The following is a 23,542-nucleotide window of genomic DNA, read 5'->3' on the forward strand; positions in this document are numbered from 1 at the left end:
AAAGGTTAGTGTGTCTGTTGGCTTCTTTGTGCAATGGCAAATGGCAACTGCAGTTTCTGCCCAGAAAATATCAGTCAGTTGTACTCAAATGCATAAACAGCACTGGACATTCCACCTTGCTAAAGATTACTCTTAGAAGCTCACCTGAAGCAAACCACAGGTTTCCCAGTACCATTGCCATCCTGAAGCAACCTGCTTTTAAAGCACACTTAAGTCTGTAGTTGCTTTATGCTAGTCAGGCATTTTACTTCTTCACCTACTTTTCCATTTTCTTCCTCTGGTGCCAGGTCCTTTTGTGACATCCATACATCCTCTTTTTTTCTTATCACAGAAGTTCTAATGTTCTGCCCATCTTTGTATCAGGGTTTGTTAGGAATGAGGTCTGATTATGATTGTGACCGAACAATTCAATATGGTTTAAAAAGTCTTTAATTCTTGGTTTCATCTATGACTTCAGTGACACAAACATGTCATCTGCTAACAGAGGTCAACACTCACTGGAGTAACTGATATGCTCCTCTGTTCAGTTAATGAAACCTGTTGTGCATTTTAAAAATTGCTTTCAGTATTCAGGAAGCTGTTGCCATTTGTTACTTAGGGAAAATGACTTTGTGCTCTTTTTAATTTAAAAAACTCTGCTTACTTCCTGCTATTATTTTCTTCCTCCTCTAACTCCATGTTTAATATACACCTTTCCTCTTCATTATAAAAATGTACACTCCTTACAAAATGAACTCAGTAATGGAGTGTTAATCACTTCCAAGTCAGAAATGTCATTTGCAGCTGCATATATAACCTCAATTCAGTCTCCTGTGTACATAAATTTATTTTGCACATTATTCTTCAAATAATTGAAACTACAAAGAGAATATATGTTGACACAGAGTAATTACACCCTTTGGTTTTCAGCCAGGAAGCTAAAATTAAAATTTATAATCTCATAAAAAGTGCAAGAGATCTTTAACGTTCACAGGTAGCTTGGACCTTTCTATTTAAAAATGAGCAACAGAGAAATTGAGTTACATCCATGACTGCACACATGTATTTGCAGCTCAAGCTTAACAATATAACCAATTGTCACCAAGTTTGGGTCAGGTCTTTGTGTGGTCTCCCACAGCCCCTGCTGCACTTTGTTTACAAGCTACCCAGTTGTCCTAGCCAAAAAGCAGGGTAGAGAGAAACCCAAAGCTCTCTGGTTTAGCAGGCTCCACACTCCCCTGGTCAGGGGAACACCTGAAAACCAGAGCTGAGCTCCATACTACACTCACTATCCAACTGCATGGAGCTGAAATTGCTATTCCAGAAAGTCCAGTTGGAGAGTGAGGCTGGCACCTTCTTGTCTGTCACAGAAAGAAAAGGTTGATATAGACCTTCTGGAATGCCTCTCACAGATGAATAGTCTGTTATCAAGATTTCTTGCTGAGATGAACAAATTTAGTTGATTCCTCACAGAAGGTTTAGAGTAACCTTGGTTTTTTCCATAGCCATCAAATTTTTTTCCACAGCTCATTGTGTCTCAGAGCACAGAACATTTTTCAGCATCAGTAAGTAACCTGACCAAATGATCTCTTGGAAAGTTTTTTCTACATTAATTCATATCTTGGTTTTTCCTCTCAGCTGTCAGGACACCTTTATTCTGAGATACTTCAGTGTGCACATACATGTGCATGTTCATGTAAATGCATCTGTCTAGTCACTGACTTGCTCTTTAGGTAGTTAAAAGGAAGATAATAAAGGTAATCTCAGTATTATCACTGCTGTTTATTATACTTTATATAAAATTGCTGGGACATTAGGGACGTCAGGTGACAATAATGGAGTTTAATTCTTAGGAAACTTCATGCCAGATTTCTGATGTGGCTCTTGCCTGGGCTAGCAAACTTAGTTCTGATTTCTTGATGTTTTACTGTGCTTGTTGAGAATGTACCTTCAAATAATTTTTGAAGACATGCTTCACTGTTTCAGGAATGAAGAAATAAATTTCAGGCTGTAGAATTAATTGCGAATAAAATGGAAGAAGGGAACAGATAATTTCTGCCTTTATCAATACACTTTTAATCATAGAACCTGTGGTCATTGAGGCATTATAGAGGTTGAAAAATTTAATCATTATATCAGAGTCTGGCTGCAAATGTTCATAGGGCTTATGAAAATTGTGCAAAGAATGCTTCAGTGTTTCAGTTGGACAGACGAGCTACCTTTGAAGAATAAATTAATAAAATTCCTTCTATTCTCACACCAGAGCAGAACTACTGCTCTAATTGATTGAAATATGTTATGCAGAACTCTTTTATGCCTGTCTTGACCTCTCTAAGGCTATATGGGAAACATTTTCATGTTGTTCACTGGGGCAGAGTTCACACATTCACCTCTGCCTAGTGCTTTTCAGGATCAGAATTCCTAGGAGTTATTTAAGGAGTTGTAGTATGGAAGACTTAAAGTTTCTACCTTTAAAATACCTGCATCTTGCAGCAGTTGTCACTTTACGAACTTTAGCTGTTCAATAAGGCTATTCTTTTTTATTTTGCTTTGTTCTCACAACAGTGTGTTGCATCATCACCTAGCACATACAATACAGTAGGAAGGTAATAATCTGCTGTCATTTCTTGACCATAATCTTGTAAAGCAGATTTTTTTTTTTTGCCTTACTTTCCTAGTGGAGAAAGGACACAGCATTTTTTGTGAGTAAGCCACAAAAGCACATAGATCTCCCCCTTTCAGTGCTCAGAAACAGCTTAGGTAAGAGGTTAAAGCTGGTACTACATGTAGAGTTTGAGTTTGTCCTTTCAGAATACTGACAAAAGCCCCTACTGATTTCAGTAGAAACAGGGATGGATCCTCAAACACTGTAGCTGTATGTAAATTGTAAGCATCCTCTACATTCTTCAGCTGTACATTTTACTCTATATGTGGGTAAATTTGGGCAGGGACGTGTGTTTCACCTCTGTGCAGTGCTGTGTTTGCCCACATTGTGGGGAAAACTTTGATGTTACTAACGCGGTTGATTTGATTGTTTCCATGTTTTGATTTGATTGTTTCCATATTTCTCCTTTCCCCCAAAGGTCTCAAATCCAGAAGTATCGATGACTTAATCAAAGACATAGTCAGACAACACTTTCAGGTATTTCAAGGTGAAATGCAAGACAGCATGGCTCAAATTTTCAAGACTATGTCTAGCATGTCAGGTGACCTTGAAAATACAAAAGAACTAGTCAAGCACCTGAATGGAACCCAAAATAAACTTGCTCAGGAGAAAGATAGTGGGCCAACAGAGCTTGACATTCTGGATCTGAAGAGTCATATGGTGCAGATGAGAGAGGAAATGGCCCTCACTTGTGAGAAGCCTATGAAAGCTTTACAAGAAAAGCAGAAGTCCTTGGAAGTAAACTTGGAGCACCAACAGTCAAGAAGTGTTATTTATTATCAATCTTTAAATAAGACCCTCTCTGAAATGAGAGATGCTCATGAACAACTGTTATCAGCTGAACAGTCTTCAAGACAAAACCTCCCCCCAGCAGATCAAGACACGGAGTACAATGTTACAGAGTACATGATCACACTGCATGAGAAAGTAAAGAGACAAGGCATAATGGTGCTGGAGATCTATGATGACTTAAGAGTGCAAGATAGCAAGATCAGCAATCTCAGTGTTGCACTGGAAATTCAGAGAGACTCTGTTCTGGCGGTCTGTGATGACATGTTGTCAGAGAGCAGGACAGATTTCCAAGCACAGCTTGCAGCAGTCCAAGAGAGTGTGATTGTTCTAAACAAGAGTCTCTCCGATGTGTTCCTTCCATTGGGCAATAAGATGGACAGAATGAATGAGCAAATTAATGACTTGTGCTATGATATGGAGATCCTGCAACCCTTGATTGAACAAGGAGTACCTTTCAGTCTAACTTCAGAGTATGAGCAACAAATCCAAACTAAAGAATTGAAAGAGAAACTTGAAAACCTCACTGTTGTCATTAACGGAATGAATTCTGCAATGAAGGAACTTTCCAAAACTCAGGAAGGACTTAAAAATGAATCTCAGGCTTATCAGGAACTGTTTGAGAGTCGTGTTAATGAATGCTCCATGGAAATAGAGGACGGATTAAACAAGACCATGATAGTAGTAAATAGTGCTATAGATGCTATTCAAGATAATTATGTACTGAAAGACATGCTATATGCTCTAAGAAATGAGACTGAAGTTTGCTGTGGCAGAGCTGAGGGACTGGACAGCCTCCTGGCTTTTATTCCCCAGTTCCAACAGTTGAATGAATCCCTCCAGTCACTGCTTTATAACAAGAGACACAAAATTACTTCACAGGTAGCGCTATCTCTTTCTGATCTTGCCGACAAGGAGTCTGATAAAAGTATCCTCCACAATTTCAGTAGAGTTTTCCATATTTTAAATGATACCTCATCAAAAGTGGAAAAGCAGCAACAAGAGATGAGGCGCCTGGAAGAAAAGCTGGTTGACTCTGTGGAGGGTTCAAAGGACCATGAGGTTCGCCTTCTGAATGTAGAGTCAAAAATTTCCAAGTTTTTGGCAAACAACTGTGTCTCACTAAAAAAAACCAAAGCTACCTCAACAGAGAAAGAACAGGTGGTCTCACTTCAGCTCCAGGCACTGAGTTCCAGGATCAAGGCCCTGGAAGCCAAGTCTATCCGTTTCTCAAACATCATTCCACTTGTGAACAAGACTGCTCATGAAGCCTGGGGGCTGTGCCAGGACGCCAACAACAGTATCCAGAAAGTGAATGCAAGCATACCTGTGCTAATTAAATTGGCTCAGCCAGATATCCCCCTGCTGCAGAGAGGCCTCAAGGAGCTTGTTGAATCTGTGCTTGAAGTAAAAGCAGGAGCTATTTTGACAAATTTAACCCAGCATGTTGACATATCCATGGTAAATGCAATGAACAACATCGCCAAACTTCAGAAGCTGCCAAAACCAGTTATAAAGAAGCCCTCCCCAACAAAAAAAGTGGCAGGAAATGCCACCATGAGCCTGGCAAGCCGAAGCCAGAGAAACGCAGATAATGCAATAGATCCAGGTGATACATTTTACTCTACTAAAAATCCAAGTATGTTTTATAAAGATTATGTAGCCATTGTGATGAGCTGAGTGGCAGAACTTGACTGAGACTAAATAAAAAGTCTAAAGACTGCTGTGAAGAGTGTTTCAGAGGATAATGAGATTAGTCTCTTGCTTACAATAGAATTTATTTTGCTTATGAGATTTTGCACTCAATTTAACTTTCCTTTATAGGTTCCCATCTGATCAGTTTAAGATATATGCACATACACTCAGCTGAGAACCTGACCTTTGAAAAGTTACTGACAGTTTAGACAAAACCTAAAGAACCAGAATTTTATGCCTGCATCTCAATTAGCAATTTCAGTAGAAAAAAAAATGTATGCAAGCTGGGAGAGAAATAGGGAGTTGCATCCATACTTTGCAGTGTCAGCAGGGATGACAGGTATCAAAAACCTGAAGCAAGTGAACAAAAATGACTGTAATGAGGCTTTTGCTGGCTCCTTCAGGACTTCATTGAGAAGTGCAGTTACAGCAGTGTGTTCCTGAAAAAGCAGGAATCCAGCCAATCAAGTAAATTTGGCTCCATTCCACCTGGACAGCAGTTCCACTAAGCAGGAGCTGCCATTCTTAAAAAAGAAAACTTTGAGTGTGATCTGCTTCTGAACTTAAATTCAAATGCCATCATGTGAAATGAGTTATGAATGAATTCACAGAAGTACAAACTCTTGAGTTGTAACTTCTGCAATCATACTTGAGTGAAAATCATAAGCACAAGATAATGTTTTATGGAAATATAACTCCTGGCACGACACAGAAAATGAAGAGTGGATGAGTGACTCGAAATACTGAGATGATTTTAATTCACATTAAAATTAAGATTTCTTAATAACAGAGTCATGTCCAGATACTCTTGAAGATCCAGACCTGAATATTTTCTGTAAAATGCTCCTAAACTTAAGAACATTTCTAAACCAATGCTTGGTCCCTATTGCAAGCAGATATAGAGGTAGTAAGAGCTGTTACTCTTGTCCATGTCCTAAGGCCATGGGTAATTTCCTTCTCCCTTTCCATGTTTTTTTCCTTCCTTTCCACTTGAGTTCTTCATCTCTTTCCATCCTAGGGACAGCATTTCTCAATGACCAATGGAAAGGATCCTTTTTAAAGCCATAATCTCATGAGTAGGTTGGTTTCTGATGGAAGTCATCCCCACTGAAGGATTTCAGTCCTTGGTTGTCTTTAAGTTAGAGCGAGGACACAGCTACTAGAGAAGGCAATCACACTTAAAAGTGCACAAAGTAATGTGAATATTTTGCTATTCAAAATTGCAATTCTTCCTCAAGTCCTTTTTGGTTTATGTCTATTACTGGCACTGCACAGGATGGAAATTCAAAATCTTTGTTCAAAATCAAAATGAAGAGAAAATGAGAGATGTCTTTGATTCTTCCCACACCATGTACTTTGTTGGAAAGTATCACTAGTGCTACCTGCCTGGAGCATGGGAAGGCGCCATGTGCTCTGACTCTCTCTCAATTTTGATGAATTGTCTTTCCCATTTAGTATTTATACTCAATTTTAACAAATAACTTGCTTGATAGCATTGGATATATGCTCGCTTGCAGAAAGTGTAGTTCTTTGCAGATGTGGAGAAGCCTTATTTTTACATGAAGTTTCTACATGGCAATGTTTATGCTGACTTTTTCATTGGTACTTAACAAATTTCATGCCTAGCAAAGCCATACATTATATTTCTGTAAGTTAAAGAAGCAAGACCGTTACCCTAATTAACAAATATCCATCTTCTGCCTGGGTGGATTTTACTTCTCCATGAAAGCCTTTTGTTGCAAGTTCTAGGACACCACCAAAGATTTGTGCTGCCTTTACTAAAATTTCTAGAAGACATTCTAAGGCATAATTGGCTAATCATAAAATGTATTTAATCTTAGATTGTGTTTTTCAACTAAAACAATCTAGGAAGAGGTGAATGACAATTTTCACTGACTCCAATATGTTCAATATTTGAACCTACTCTAACAGATTAGGGGTTTAACTGGCTTTAATGTGTTCAGGATTTGACCCTGAGGTAATACATTCTCAAGTAATTGGTTGAAATCAGAAGAAAACAATGTGAGTTTGCATTGCATATGCAAGAACATTAAACTTTGCTGACTTCCCATATTGTGGTATAAACTTAAGTTCTCTGTCAAGTAGAGGCTGCAGTACATGTGTGAGGGGTGAAAGCACCAACACTTCAGCTGACACTGACTGTAACAGCAACCCAGGATGCATAAAAAAAGTGATTATCTTAAGACAGCTTCAATATCTAAAAGGAGATGACAACATTAAAATATAGATATATTTTTAATATATATATATGCACACACAGTAACTGTTAATTAGTCCTGGGTGTGGGTTGTGACTGGTCCTACTTTGCAATGCACTGTTCTGCAGAAATGAGTGATGCAGCGTGAGGGCAGTTGAGCTCAGTTCCCATTTTCCTGTTGCTATTAGTGCTGCTCTCTAGGGATTCTAGAGGCTGCTGTGCTTTCCAAATGTGAGTGCACTCTCTTGTTGCATGTCTTGTATCAGTTGTGGGTTTTGCTTTATTCAGATTATGCCACCCTCCCATCAACATGAATAACTGGGAGTCAAGCTGTGTTACATTTGTGCATTTAAAACAGTGCACCTGTATGAGAGGTAATTTCAATTCGTTCTCACTTTCTTTGTGTCTTATTTCTGATTTTGGTTTCGCACAAAAAGATTTCTAACTCCTAACAGAAATGCAAGCTTCTATTGTTGCTTTATCATTCAAGCCTTAATTTCAAGTGAAATATTAACCTATTCAAATGTTTTCCATCTTGTGTTTTAATTGAACAAATGAGATGGGTATTCCAGTTCAGCTTGGTGACATACGCTTCAAATTTGCATAATTCCTCTTTAGACTAATGGGTTGATGAAGCTGTTGTGTTGTTTTTAATTTGGTGAGCCTAAAATCATCCTACAGGAATTATTAGATACCTCTGTTTAACAGAGAAACAGAGTTGCTGGAGTCCAAGTAGCTCAGATTGGCCCTGACACTCCACCCCACCCAAAACTGGAGGGCACAGTCCTTTCCTCTTTACTTTTTGCCCACTGTCAGCCTGAGGGTGCTAAAATAGGGGTGATTAATAACTATGGGCTGGCAACCAGTTTGACCCTGTGTGAGCAGAGTGGTTTAGTAGTTACCCAGGTTCTTCCAGTCTCCTGGGGCTTCCTGAGATGTAGGTACTGATACCTGAATACTGAGAATATGTTTTTAGGTTGCCTCCTGCTCAGAAGAATTTCCAAGCTGAACTACTGGAGTCAGTCTTTTCCATAAGGAGACCATTAAATTGCTGAATATTTGTTTTGCTTCTGAAAAAACCCCGGTAGATACTGAGAGAGCTTCATTATTTGTTTGAGATTTGTTTGTGCAAGCATTGGCAGTCTATTTCCCAAAAGAGCTTCTGACTGTCTGCCTTCCCAGAGAGTAGCAAAACTGAGCATTAACTGGCTCTTCTCATTACTACCATACCAAGTTTAATTAGCAACTGCATTTTATTCTCTGCTAGTAATAGTGACAATTTAAGCCTTTAATTTATAGTCTCTCTCTTTTACTCATCTACACTACTAAGTTGTGAAACAATAATCAACAATAAAATATTTGTTTTAGTAGAAGATCTGTTCCTAATCTGCACCCTCTGGTATCTTTACCCCAAGGAGATAATTCAGACATAGTGTCTCAGGATACTCTTCAGCATGAAAAGAGAAAATACTGGGCAGAGGAGCAAATTCAGCCAGAAATGACAGCAGAAAGATGCTATTGTAGCATAGTTGTGTGGAGATTATTGGCACAGTGGAGATCTGCAGAATTTGCCTCTTGCTCTGAAAATCCTAATTTGACTCAAATCTCATACAACTTCTCCTATTCTAGCACATGGAGGAGCTTCCCAGTTGCTGTTAAGCAGTGTTTCACAGGGATGGTTAATTTAATGTAGATAGAGCTATGAATTTGAATTAACTCCAAGGTTGAGTTTGGGCAGAACCACACCACAGCAGACTTCCAAAAGGCTAGTCTCAATCTCATTTCTTTTTAGTGATCTTTTTCCTGTTTCTTGGGTTTACTTCTTCATTATGATAAATAGAGGCCAATTAGCAGAGAGACTGCTGTGTTCTTACAGGAAGCTTTGTATTTTGGGAGTATGATACAGTCAGCACAATCAGCTGTTTTCCTTCCTTTTCTGCTTTCCTTTGACACTTGGCAAATATGTGGATGCTTGGTAAATATCAGTGAAATGTTGTGGGTGCTTGGTGAATGTGAGTGAAAAATAACTTCAATGAAGGATGTAGCAAAAAATTATCTGAGAAGCAAACCATTATTTTCTCATGTCCAGTTGCCTGTGCTGTGACCCCAGTCATGACAGTCCTAAATTGCTTTATTTCAGGCATTCCAGAATAGACATTATTTTCTGTGAAAAGAATGACTGTTGTGTTTATAAACCCGTATGCTATATCAGAGCAAATTAAAGTGTCACTTTACAATGTGCCTCAGCATTCTGCTCACTGAACTAAAATATCTCACAGAAACAGTTTGCCTTAATGCAGCAGTCTGTGAAATACCTGGTTGGGAAAACAAGATAACACTGGAATTACTGAAATATCTGTGTGAAATCCAGGTCAACATTTTCCTGGCTATGTACTTTTATGCAAGACTTTTTCAGTTCTGACCTACCAACCTAGATTTACCATAACAGAACTGTGTGGAGTTCTCTTTCCAGAGTTTTGCTGGTAGTTCCTGGCGAAGAAAAGGGCTGTTTTCTAAAATATGTGACTTTTATTTGACCAAACCAAGAGAAAGCAAAAACATGTGATTTCAGAATGCTTTGTGTTCAGAATTTTTCATAGCAATATTTATTTTTTTTATATGACCTGAATTTTCTCCCCCCAAAACAGTGCTAGGACAACACATTATTCAATTACACTCAGTAATTACTGTCTCAGAGCTCAGCAGCTCTGGCCTGACAGATTTCTCTGTATAGGCTGAGTTTAATTTGGCCAGCTCATACCTCATTCACAACAGAGGCAAGGACATCCTCAGTGAGGGTGCTCTGCAAAGGCACCTGTTTGGTATCATTTTTCTTGCTTGCAGTCCAAAACTTCTACAACAACCTTGATGGGTACACTGGAATTAGGGACTTACGGACAAGTACTTGAAATGGCTGGGATAGCATTTAGGACCTTTCATCACCAGGAGTCTGGGTCTCCTGCAATATTTGTCACATGCCTGGGTGAAAAATGTCATAGACAAGACAGTCCAAGCTGTACAGCAGCAGTACAAAATCTCTTCTGGTACACCAAGGATAAGATGGCTCAGTCCAGAAAGAGCAGTCTGATCTAACTTCTTTGGTGGTTCTTCTTTCTTACTGCATGTGCCTGACCCTCTGAGACCAGCAGAGCTCAGAATTTACAGGTAACCTTGAATATTTTGGAGGATAGCTGCAGGTATGCCGTGCTCAGGTAGAGGGGAAGGCTGGACAGGAACTGAAGTTGGCCTTCACGAAGAACTTCAGCAGAAATTGTGAATTGTCAAAGAGCCTTTCCAAATTACTGCATACTTGGGAATTGTCCCTGCTGTGACATTACAGCTGAGGCTGTTTGGTTTGCTCCTCTCTTTCCCAGGGCAGCTTTCAGCGTGTGCCAGCTCCCCGTGCCAGAACGGAGGAACCTGTGTCAATGACAGACAGAGTTTTGTCTGCGCCTGCCGCCACCCCTTTGGAGGAGTCAACTGCAGTGTGAAGCTGGTGAAGGACAATTCCCTGAGTGTTGGCAAGTACAGAATTTAGCAGTGCAATCCAGGATCAGTGCAGGCCTCTGCCCCAGGGCCTAATTACACAGCATTTGCTGGTCAGAGGTCTCACATTTCGCTTTAATGAGTGACAACTCAAGCAGCAAAGCTCTGTGTTTTGGTGCTGAAGACATCAATCCCCACGGGTGACTCATGATCTCTTTTCTTAATATTACCAGATGATGGGATTAAATTGGTTTGGGACCGGTGATAATAGCTGGAAAAGCTCCCTGATGAAATGTGCAGAGTGGGAGGGTGTGCAGTAGATACATTTGAATGTGATGTTATTTTGAAGGGGGTGGTAAAATCACATCACTGGGAAATACTATCTTCAATGAAGCCATAAATGTTTTATAAATACCAATAGCTACCAGAAGGTGTGGGACTGTGCTCTCAAGGAGTCATTTTAGGCCTGCCTCCGGCTTTCATCAGCAAAGGATGCAGCCCCTTGAAAGATTCCAAAAGAAAAAAAAAAAAAGTGAAAATTATGCTTATTCAGCATAATAGATACAATAAATAATTTACACCCAGGCCACACGAAATGTGAATTTTATGCATCTTTCAGCAGTCATTTGGCTGATTTTTACTCATGACAGCATATGAGTAGTGAATGAAAGAATTTGTACAGAGGCAGGGAATGATATTGTACAGGCTCAGCTTGAAGAGAAACCCATATACTGTTATCCCCTCATTTAACATCATGAATGCTAAACCTCCTTGCTGTTTGCCTAAGATTTCTGCTGAAATTCTTGGCTTCAGCTCACTCACATGAAAGAGATCCTGGAGTGGGAAAACTAGGAGGGGGTGTAAGGCGGAAACAAAGCACCCTTAATGATAACATAGTATAGACAAACATCAAGTTCCCTTGCTGTTGCTAAATTTTTCTCTTGTGGATACACCTAGCACTAAATGTGAAGAAAATTACTTTTTATATAATATGAAAAGATATGTTTATGCAGGAATACTATGTTTCAGTTGCTCAAGTTCTGTCATACACAGGATGATGTGACATCAGAAAATTTGCATTTGGTCTTCTGGCTGGTCCAAGTTGCCTTTCTGCCATGTAACATCACTTAAATTTTTTCTTTATTCCTTTCCAGATTTTTCAAAAGGATCATACAGATATGCACCTATGGTGGCTTTTTTTGCTTCTCATACATATGGAATGACAACTCCAGGACCCATCAGATTTAACAATCTGGACGTCAACTACGGCGCCTCGTTTGCCCCAGCAACTGGGAAGTTCCATGTTCCATACCTGGGGGTCTATGTTTTTGAATATACCATTGAATCATTCAGCCCACGTGCCTCTGGCTATCTGGTCATTGATGGGATAGACAAACTCACCTTTCAGGCTGAAAATATTAATAACAGCAAGTACACTGACAGAGTAATTAGTGGAAATGCTTTATTAGAGTTAAATTACGGTCAGGAAGTCTGGCTCAGACTGGCAACTGGCTCTATACCAGCCAAGTACCCACCTGTAACTACATTCAGTGGTTACTTGTTGTATCGTACCTAATCAGTCCTAAAAGTGAGCTATTAGTCAGATGAAGCAACCTGCAGGTGAATTTAGCTTTGGATTTAAATTCTTTGCTTCTTGAAGGGCATGAAACTTCCCATGTAATGGCTTTTCTAGTGCCAATCCTCCAAGATGTTCTTTGGTTGTAGCCATGTGCACAACCCCAAGGAGCCCACAGGTTGGACATGGGGAAAACAAAGCATCTTCCTCATATCAATATGACTGGGAAGCACAAATCTGATGTTGTTCCATTGGAACTGGATGTTCCAATGGATCTGCTGTTCCATTGCATAGACATGCTTACACGAGATTGCTGAGAATCACTTCTCAAGAGAAAGATCAATTTGATCATTCCTTTATATCCTGACTGCAAATCAAAAGTGATGGATAGATTTTGATTACTCAGATGCTGGATTACTACTTAGCTCATTGTATCCATTGATAATCATGTGTATATATTCTGTTTGGAAAAAAAAGATATTTTTTTCATTTTGCCTACCATTATTCACTGCATATTTTGATATGGCAGTATTTAATTAATTCATGATTTTTTTATGTGACCAGTATGATGATAAAATAGGTTTTTTGAATCTGGCAGAAAAAAAAAAAAAAAACCCAAGAGGAATACATTCAGATTAGAAATAAGGTATTTTTAGCATTTAAATTAGTCATAGGATGAACATCATAATGGATTTGGTGGATTCTCTCTGCTGCTTGAAATATTTAAACCACAGCTGGATTTTGCTTGGGTAATATGTTTCAAGCAAACATTGTTATATTGGCTTCACACAGATTTTAGCATTTGACCTATAAAGTACGCAAGATTAAATTATATAACCAAAGTATTTTCTGAGTTTGAATTCTATAAATCTATGATATTGTTTGTTTCTGCATTATATTCACTAACTACTGAGGCAAGATGAAATTAAATTTAGTCTGCATGTGATTTTTCAAGCACCAATACAATAAAGAAATATTTTTAATTGATGCCTGACTGCCTGAAAAAACAGACCCTCAGGTTTTTATTCTTATTCTTTGCAAAGTCCCAGGCTGCTGCAGTTTCTTGATATCCTGTCCCCTGGTGTGACTGGCCAGCTTTGTTTCTGGTTATTGCCTTTGTTAATGGTATTTGACCAGATTTTTCTATGTCTCTGTTTTTCTCACTCCCTTTTCTTAAAAGCTGGGAAAAAATCTAACTATGATCTATGCCAATCTATTGAAGCACAGAATGTTTTGGTGCTCTCTGAATTATTTTGTTTCCCGCCATCAGGAACTTTTCTTGAAAACACATGAGCATCATCAACTCTCTTCTTAGTATTACTTAATGGACCTTACAAGATCTTAAGATGAATTTCCATGAAATTACTGAATCCTTGCCATGCTGTATGTGGATAAAAGAATCTACAATATCTTCCCTCAGGTGCATAAGTGTACATTTTGCTGTTCCAAACAGAAATGAGCATTCCCCACGAGAAGCAGAGGTGCTAGAGCTTGTCCATGGGCATGTGCTGGCTACCTGAAATATGCAGCACTCAAGAGCATCCGTCCAACTTCAGGGGGCATCTTATCATGGCTTGTGGTTAAGGACAGTAGTTAAGAATTCATGAAAGTTTTCAATCTAAACCCACTTTTTTTTTTTTTTTTGAGGTTTTTCTGTGACCACAAATCCTTTCTTCTCTGTAATTAATGGGTTCCTAATGTACCATGGACACTGAATGAGTGTGCTACAGACCTTTCCTCCTGTTGCATACCACAATTTTTCTGTAAACACTTAAATCTTTGATATGGCACTAACTCAGCCTACTGTATCACTGAATGTTATCAAATATAATGAACATAAGCCACACTGCCTCCTTGTATGATGCTGTCATTTTGATGTGCTTAGTCCTCTTTATTCCTGCTGTGGTTACAGCTAAATGGCATGAAAATTACTCTCAAGATGAAATTAAAATGATCCACCAGAGTCTGTATCTCTGTTTTAATGTGACTTTCTTTGCCCTTGCAGCCCTTCCCTCTAAATCCTTCAAGCTGGGTCCTCATCTTCACAGGCACTCTTTTCCACCAGCAATCAGATAATTTCTGTGTCATTGTACTGGTTTTCTTTCCTCTTTTCTCACCCTTTTTTTTTTTTCTCCTCTCACAAAACAGATTCATTGGGTTAAAGTAACAATTCTGATTAAGACCACATATGTATGAGTAACGTTTAGAAGACTAATTTCCCTAATAGAAATTGCACTGAAACTGATTCTCATTTTCCTATTTAAAACATGGGGAAAATGAATACTTTAAAATGATAATAAATGTATACTCCCCTTTCTATACTGTTTTACAATCCATTCCAATCTTTCTTCAGACGTCTTCAAAGTAGTTATCGTTGACTTTGTCTATTTTTAAAAACTAAAATGCAGATTGTTAACTGTGAAGATAGTTCTGTATCAATCACTGAAGCTTATTTACAGGCTTATGACTGTACTTGAGCTGGCTGGACTCACAATGCAAACCACTGAAAAATAAGTGAGGATCAATAAAATCAGTCAGCCTACCCGTGATGCAGAATAGGCAACAATCAGCCTGAAATCCCAGGAGCACTTTTTAGGCATCACCCAGGATAGGTGGTTCCTGAGGCACTTTGTCGCCCCTCTGCTTTCATCTTCATGTTCTGATTTGCATTCCCTAATGACAGCAGGCAGCAAATCTGAACGCTCATCTCTGCCCACAGCCCTTGTGAGGGACCACAAAGCCATCCTGAGCCTTTGTACTTCAGAGTGAACAGTGTTCCCTTTATTTGGGTGACTCAATAACCATGGCAACATTTTGTCTGCTCTGGCTCTGACAAGCCCATCCAATTTATTCCAGAGTTTGTGTTATCATTTCCTCACCTATACTAAGTGAGTTACAGCTGAACCCAGCCTCTCATACGCTTGGGATTCACACTGAAACCAGCAGCTGGTTTTCCTCATGTGCCATTTCTAGCTGCAGAGCCAGCACAACTCGTGCCAAGCTCCCCTGCTAACCCAGGCCTGCCCGCGTCTGTCTCGCGGCTATTGCTGTCTGTCCCTACCTCTGGGATTTTTCTTTTTCAATTTTTTTTTTCTCCCTGATAATAACAGTGGCAGCAAGCAGGAAAGAAACCATTATAACCATGAATTCAGGCAGTGACTAAAAGCAGCTCTTAGGAGCAACACTGCAGCTAAATCCCACCAAAATCAGTGGATACCTGGTGATGAAGTACCTTTGACAGTGGGATAATAAGTGCATTGAGGCAATTGCAAAACTGAATCTACCTAGCAGCTCAATTGGGCAGGTGAACAGGAGAGTGCACAACAAAATAAGACAACACACAAACAGTTCGGGCATTTCCAAAGTACAAAAGTGTGCACCATGGCTTTGCACATCAGTCACTGGTAGCTGCTACCTGGCTGCAGAAACAACTGCCTAGCAGCTCCATGCCTTTCATTAACCCCTTCAGGCTATCAGATGTGTCACACAATTAGCAACGTCTAGATTTTTTCTGCTTTTATTTTATTAATCCATACTTCTTCCTATCCTTAGCTGACTGCTGGAAAGCCTGACCCAAATGCTCCTGTTCCCATGCCAGAGCCTTATCAAGCACAGAAGATGGAAACCTTTAATTGTTGTGGAATTGTACTTACTAGAGCATCCTGGTGTAATCATATTTTCAGCAGTTTTATAAGAAGTACAAATATTTATCAGGATTTTGTTTTTTAAAATATACAGTAGTTCCATTGCAGTAATTTTCCCTTTGCAAGGCTGCCATTACCCCCCTTTGTATGATGGCCCCAATGGCAGGTGAGTTCTCAAGGGTGAAATAAAATAAAACACTCTGTTCAGATGGGACTCCAGTCAAGAGTGCATGGTAAGAAAGCTTTACCAGCAAGCTGCTTCCCAGCTGAAGTTGCTATAAAAATGTTACAACCAGCACGCTGCCTTGTAATGAACTTCCTTGCTCTGCTTCCCCACCCTCAGAAATCTGTGGTGGCTGTGAGCTGAGAACAGTCTTCTGCACTCACATGTTACATGTAAACAAACCAAAGTGTTTCTGAAAACACCGATTGCCGTGGCTGCTGCTGAAAATTCTTATCTTAGAAAAAGCAAGTTGCAAACAAAACAGACCATGGCTGTTTACAAACACTGAGCAAGTACTTCCAGAAAGTTTGCTATTCAAATCTGCAGGGCTTGGGCAATGCCATAAAAATGATCTGAAGTGCCCAGAAGTCCTTTATAAATACTACAAGCTTTCTAAATGCTTTTTGAGCCGCTGGAAACCAGTATATCTCACATCCACACAGATTTAGGTGGTGAATAGCAAAGTCAAGAACAGTGGCAACTAAAACAAAATCCTAAAATGACAGACTTGTTTAGATAAAGAATTATCCTCAGCTCTATCTGATGTCTCTGTCAATTCTCTGCAAATTGCCTTGGAAAGGAAAAAAAAGGTTCAGCCATCCATTGCTAGGCTACTTATTGGTACTTACTGAAGGGAAAAAACACACGTGAGAAAATTGTGTACTTTCAAAGTACAAAGAAAGGGCCATTACCAGCTTACTCAAGCAAGAGACAATTTTCAGGCTCAGCATTTAGACACATTCTAGAAGAACATAGTAGACTTCAAGTATAATTTTCATCAATAATTTTTAGGGTCTAAGTTGATTGCTGTTACCTTGGCCCCAATACCTGGTGTTATTACAGCTTCTTAATGCACTATCATAAAATATTTAATTCGGGAAAAACAGGAATGATGCTTCCAAAAAAAAAGGGAGAGAGATTCACTAAGAGTTACAATGTAGCTAAAATAAAATGTAGGTAAAATAAAATGAAACTGGAATGGCATCAGCTGTGAATGACAGAATCATTTAGGTTGGAAAAGACCTCTGAGTTCATTGTGTCCAATCTTTGATCACCACCTTGTCAACCAGACCATGGCACTGAGTGCCATGTCCAGTCATTTCCTGAACACTTGCAGGGATGGTGGCTCCACCATCTCCCTGGACAGTCTATTCTAATATTCCATTAAGAAATTCCTCCTGATGTTCAACCTGAACCTTTAATGGCACAGCTAGAGGCCATGTCCTCCCATCTTGTCACCAGATGCCTGGGAGGAGAGGTCAGATGTGCATGAAATACAGCCCATTTGGGGAAACATTGCTAAAAGTCATTCCTTTACATGTGAAATTACTTGTGTGAACTAAACAGAAATATGATGGCAGCTATGAGGAACTCCAAGCTTCTAGAGCAAAAGATACAGATCTAGGGCCACCCTTCAATTTGTCTGTGGGCTTACCTTGTTTGTATAGATTTGGACTTTGACTTAACTAGTATATATGGTCATCAAAGGAAGGTCAGATGCTTAAATAATTGTGGGAGAAAGCTACAAATCAGGGAAATAACACAGGACATGTTTGTAAGTGTTAATCAAAACGGATACATAACAATGCATTTGCCTTCCTAAATAAGAATGAAGAGGAAAATAAATTAAAAGTAAGAGATGGGAGAGTGTTTGTCTACAGTTAAAATGCCCAGCTGAAAGGGATTGTTCTCCCAGCTCTCACAGCACCCATGTCATTTGCTGGCACTGAACTACAGCCCTGCCTTTTCTCTGCCTTCCCTGTTTCCAACCCAGCATTTTTTTCTGCTTCCCTGCTGTTTGTGTGAATGACCAGATTGCCATGACCTTGGAAATTGGTTATGATGCAATATCCTTGCACCACATTTCTTCTGAGCCATAAAATAAGGACATATTTTTCTTTCCTCTGTTATTTTCGGTTTGCTGATTCCAACGGGCACCCCAACACCACCATTTTAATTTTGTTATAGTACAGCACAAAACTCCAAAAAAGCTTGTTTGGAAGAAGGGATAGAGCATTCTTTCAATCTATATCTACACAAACACAGTATTTCATTGCTGCTGTTTGTGTGTATATTTTTTTTTCAGGGAAGAACAGGAGAACCTGGTGAGGAGAAATTACTTTTCAACCACGTGATATAGACTTTAGTTAGAGAAAAAAGTGCTCGTGGATGAGAAGCTGTCTAGTGTCCCGTTTTAAACTCCGTTCCATGCTTTTCATTTTTTACAGGTGTATTTTCAATCTCTCCACTCATTTGGTAGCCAGTTTCACAGCTCTGCCTGCAGGTTGTGCTACCTCAGGTCATTTTTCCAGTGACTGTGAAAACATGTGTTTATGTCTAAGGCCTTGTATCAGCAGTGAAGAACAATCCATCTGCTACAAAAATACTTGGAGATCCTTTCAGGTTAAGGTACACTGCTGGTCACCCAGCAGTGCTGCCCAGCAGGAGATTGTGGCCAGCCGGCAGACCTTGATCTATCATTTGAAACAGAATTAGAAGCAGGCTCAAAGATACAAAGGTAAAAGAGGAGAGTTAGAACAACAGAGTAGTTAAAAACATTGCAGAAACAGGTAGTCAAAGGTTGGTATATGAATTTGTTGCTCAGTGCATAGGATAGACTTGTAAGATTTCTTAACATCGCTCAGAGGGAGATGAAAAGTTCTTTTCTGTGCTGATCAGAAAAACTTCCTGTTTAGTGAAGACAGAGAACGTGTGGGAAGACTTAGACCTGTGAAAGGAGATTTCATTGAAGCATTTAAACACAAGGAAGGTCTTGATGTCCACCTAAAAGCAGAAGGGATATACAGAATGAAGAATCATGCAGCTTCTGAAACTTGGCAGGAAAGCCATCGACAGGAGCACCAGAGCTGAGGCTGAGTGGGTCTGAACAGTGTGTGCTGGCTTTCTTACTGGGAAGAACATGATTAAACTGGGGGCATCTGGGGCACCTTGGGCCACCTCAGCTCTTATTGTGCCACTTCCAAGTATTAGATCAAAACTGACTACAGGTATGTAAACAACCTAACCCCAGCCTGTGCTTTGATGTGTATGTTCAGAGCTCCTCTTGGTTTATGAGCACTGATAAAAATAAACTCATTGAGTGAAGTGTCTATCTCATGTCAAATTACCTGGATGTCAGCTCCCTGCAATTCTAAATACTCTTGCAATAACTTACTGTGGAAAAAGATTGAATCCTTATCTCAATGAGAACCACTCAGTTGAATTTAAGCCAAGTAATTACAAAAATGTTTAAGAAAATAATGAGATTACATTTTGCATTTAAAAGTCCCAAGATAGACTTAAATATTACAGCAAAAGATGTCAAATATTTTTTCAGTATAAATTGAGGGAAGCTATAAATGTGGAATTTTTTTGGCAGCCCTTTAGTTCTGCTAACATTACTGAACCTGCAGAAGGGAGGCAATTCCTCCTGCATACAGAGAGCAGTGCTAGTGGAAGTATTAGTGTGGCAACTTTTTTAAAATCTCAGGCTTAGGTGGTTATAGCAATGAATGAAGACCAAACTGCATGTGTGACACTCCTCCTACCTGATGGAATAGAGCTGCATGGAGAAACGTGCACAGCAGGTATTCTATTGCAAGGATGTAGAAAAGAGCAATGCTAGACAGAGTAAATGAGCACTTACAAGAGGCATATAACAAGTTGAAGTAATAGAGAAGAAGAAGTGCCTGACAGCATTAACAGGTTAAGGGCCAGGCTCCCACTCAAGTCAAGTTTTTTTGCCAGTCTCCTGTTGTGTCTTGGACCTTTTGGCCCTCATGCCATTCTAAGGTGTGCTTGTGAGCCTCACAGCCTGCAACCAGAGCACATCTGAAGAGCAGCAAAGCCCGTTTGCCATCTCTGGAGAGTATCACCAAACCAGTGAGCACTGGTACCGTGTCAAAGCCACTGAGAGTGTTAGGGGGGGTCGCTGATGTCACGGTGCATTGAAGTCTATAACCACTTATGAAGGTGTCTTTGTAAATTGGATAGATCTTGCTTCACAACTACTGACTAAAATAATGATGTCTGGTGAGAAAAGGACTTTCTTGGAGTAGTCTTTCATCACCATCTGGTTTACTACTTTTCTTTACAGAATTATTTTCCAAAGTGCTTGCAAGGACAACCCCTTTCCAGCTAAACATCTTTAATGAGAAATTTTGGTTTGACTTTTGATCTTCCCTCAGCATGGTGGCTCTCCTCTGCAGAGTTACATCAGCAGCCATGTGCTTGTGTGTGCTGAGAACAGCGTGCTGCAAGTACTGATGGTGTTGGGTCTGTCTCTCAAACCTGACAAGATTGATCATAGCAATTCACCTCTCAAGTGGTCAATACTTCTGCAACATTTCAATCTTTCTGAAGTGAATCCCATACAGTTTCATGCTTTTAAATCACTTTTATTTCATGCCAGTTGACTGCAGACACACTGGAGACTCACAAGGGCTCAATTTTTACATGTGTGCTGTTTTGAGTTTTTATATTTCTTTGGAGCAGGCAGCATGTAAGATATTTTCCACCATCATTGTTATGCTGATCATTCGGTGTTTTATCTATCAAGTGCTCACTTTGGGAATTTGCATTCAAATCCGATTACTTGCATAATCCAGGAGTGTTAAAGAAATTGCCTTGGGAACAGCATCTTTGTCTCCCCCCTCAGTACCCCTCTGTGTTTGGTTTTAAGGAGGTGTGTTGTGTAATTTCTGATCTGCTTTTTCTTATGAACTTTAAAATCATGGCTGGTTCTAATGCAGCACTTTAGGCCACATACCGCTTCAGTTGCTCCCAGAAAGCTGATTCAGATGGGCCTTAAGAAAATTAAACTCTGCTTTAGAGGTAGCTTCCCCTCAATGCTGCACCTCAATAAATTTCCATTCCCTGTTTCTCAAGCTGTTGTGTCTCTTTCTGTGACAAAGGTGTTCCAAATTGAAAATTTCAGGCTTTCCTACCTGACTTGAGAGCAGGGTTTCACATGGAACAAAAAAAATGCCACAAACACCCACAGCTGAGAATAAATGAGTGAGTGCTGTGTCTCTCAGCATAAAAAAATAACTTCAATAAAAACCACATTTTGTGGTAACTGCAGAGTCTCTAGCTCCTTATTTGGCATCATACATGACTTCATGAATTTTGATGGCAAAAAGTAACGTAAAATATATTGATTGATTCTGTTTTACCCTCCTCCTGGGATGACTTTGATGTCCAATACTTTCTTCTTGGAGAGGGACTATTTGTCACAGCATTTCAAACAGTTAGCTTGAAATTATGTGTTCTTCTGGGGTCCCCAAAACACTTGAAGCTAAACACTTCAGAATTCAAAGAGAATTTGCTGGAGTCTGTAGATACAAAAATGCTTTGACATAAACTGTTGCAACCCTTTTAAAAATCCCCTCTGTATCATGCCCTGTTTCATTATGAGACTAACTCCCCTTTCAGCTGGCAGATCAAAATGGCACAGTTTGAAGTCACAAAGCTTCCCCATATTCTCCTAGGAGCTGAGAACCCAATTTCTTCACAAAACTATCCAGACTGTTGATCTGCTATAATCTTTCAGAAAATAATGACATTTTGCTTTGGAAGCTTGCTCTCATTTACTTGTATGTTGTCAGTATTACATGAATTACCAGATATTCCTCCTAACCTAGAATCCTCCAAATTAAATGTCTTTATTGCTCATGTGTTCTCATGATCCTTTTATCCAATCATATGGAATGAGTACTGACAGCAATTAATTTGATAATGACTGTGTTGTGCAGATGTACAGAAGGGTAAAAATTCAATTCTTAAAGACAAACACAATGAAAACAAAAGGAAAGCATCTTGCTTTGGCTGGCCTCTCCTTCCTTTGTACCAATACCCTCTAAAACAGTTTTCCCCATTAAGACTAAAACAAGCAGCTTGATTCTTGAGGATAGCAATTATTTTTGAGTGCTCTAGTGAGTATAATTACACTGTCAAGAGTTCACTTATGTTCTGCTGGTAGCCATGTGGCTCTCTTTCAGATTTTCAGTTTCTCTCTCCTACAGGATCTATGCCCCTTGAATGGATTTAAAGCTGTACCAATCCAACACATTTGTGCACGTGCTGTGGTGAGTCACACACCACCTGCCCACAACCATAACAGCACTGAGCAGAGAAATATCATAGTCCAATCCCCAGAGGCTCCTGATCCCTGCTTCCCGACAAGTGGCTGCGCAGCAATCCTGGGAATGTCACCAGAAAATGAAAGTGGGAGAGGGAGAAGAGGAAGAACTGTGTTGAGAATATGCACCCCTGAGAAGCCTAGGTGTGAGACGAGTCCTGATGACAATGACAGGGATTGTATTCCTAGAGTGAGAGAAGTCAGCATTAGGGGAAATACCTCACAGGGAAAGGAGATGTACTCTGAGCTGAGGGCTCCCATGCTGCTGAAGAGCATCCAAAACCGGAAAGCAGCAAGAAATAAAGGAACAGTGGTATTTGACAAGACAGATACTGAACCAGAGGAGAAACATATAGAAAAACAGCAGAACAAAAGAAAATACAAGGGTAAAATGATTGCAGGCAGTGATTCATTAGATAACATTTATGGGGTCTCTGTGATTTCCAGAGGATGAAAACTTCACTCAAAGTATGCTTCAGAATAAATTCAGGTCTTCTCAAGAAAGGCAGAATGAATCCATCTGGTGAGCAAGATAAAACAACGAGCAGGAGAGACAATGAGAAATTATCTTGGTCCTGCTGCTAATTTTCTTTCTGTGTGACTCAAGCTGCACTTCAGGTAGGCAGCACACTGTACCTAGTCAGCACAACCCCTTGACCAAAATTAAGCATTTATATAAAGTTTGATGGTTTAATACCAAATGCCATATGTGGAAGAACAGAAAGATTTTTACAATGAGCAGAGCATGTTTTCATATGCTGCTGATTCTTTTAAGCTGGAGCAATTTGCGTTTGTGCTATTCTGAAGAAATCTATTACAAATTTCTACTCTTGGTTTTTTCCCCACTGATAGATGTTATTATACCTTGTGTTACATGAAATAGGAGTGGGAGAGACAGAATAAGTCTTGGGGAATTCAGAGTGGAAAAAGGATGAGCTTCCTTTAGAAGTAAAAATGGAAAAGAGATTGAACACCTTGGGGCCTATGACAGTTGTTTTGAAAATATGTCTTGACTCAAATGGGAAAACTTCATAAGAGGATAAGCCCACTTGCTCTGCTTTGACCCCTCCAATTTGCCACTCCCAAGAAAAGAACATCCCTCTGCTTGGGAGATGTAGGGGAGACTGA

The 23,542-nt window shown here is 39.6% G+C and overlaps 1 protein-coding gene across 1 annotated transcript in view; it reads left to right on the forward strand.

Moving 5' to 3' along the window:
- The window catches only part of MMRN1 (multimerin 1), a 40,305-nt gene extending 26,049 nt beyond the window's left edge, over positions 1-14,256 (forward strand). The window contains exons 6-8 of the mRNA XM_005418129.2: positions 3,063-5,042; positions 10,721-10,867; positions 11,987-14,256. Of these exons, the coding sequence (XP_005418186.1) occupies positions 3,063-5,042; positions 10,721-10,867; positions 11,987-12,408 (2,549 nt within the window). The 3' untranslated portion in view covers positions 12,409-14,256. The remainder of the gene's footprint in view (positions 1-3,062; positions 5,043-10,720; positions 10,868-11,986) is intronic.
- Positions 14,257-23,542: the final 9,286 nt, after the last annotated feature.

The sequence above is a fragment of the Geospiza fortis genome, unplaced genomic scaffold (assembly GCF_000277835.1).
Source record: "Geospiza fortis unplaced genomic scaffold, GeoFor_1.0 scaffold11, whole genome shotgun sequence".
Taxonomy (NCBI): domain Eukaryota; kingdom Metazoa; phylum Chordata; class Aves; order Passeriformes; family Thraupidae; genus Geospiza; species Geospiza fortis.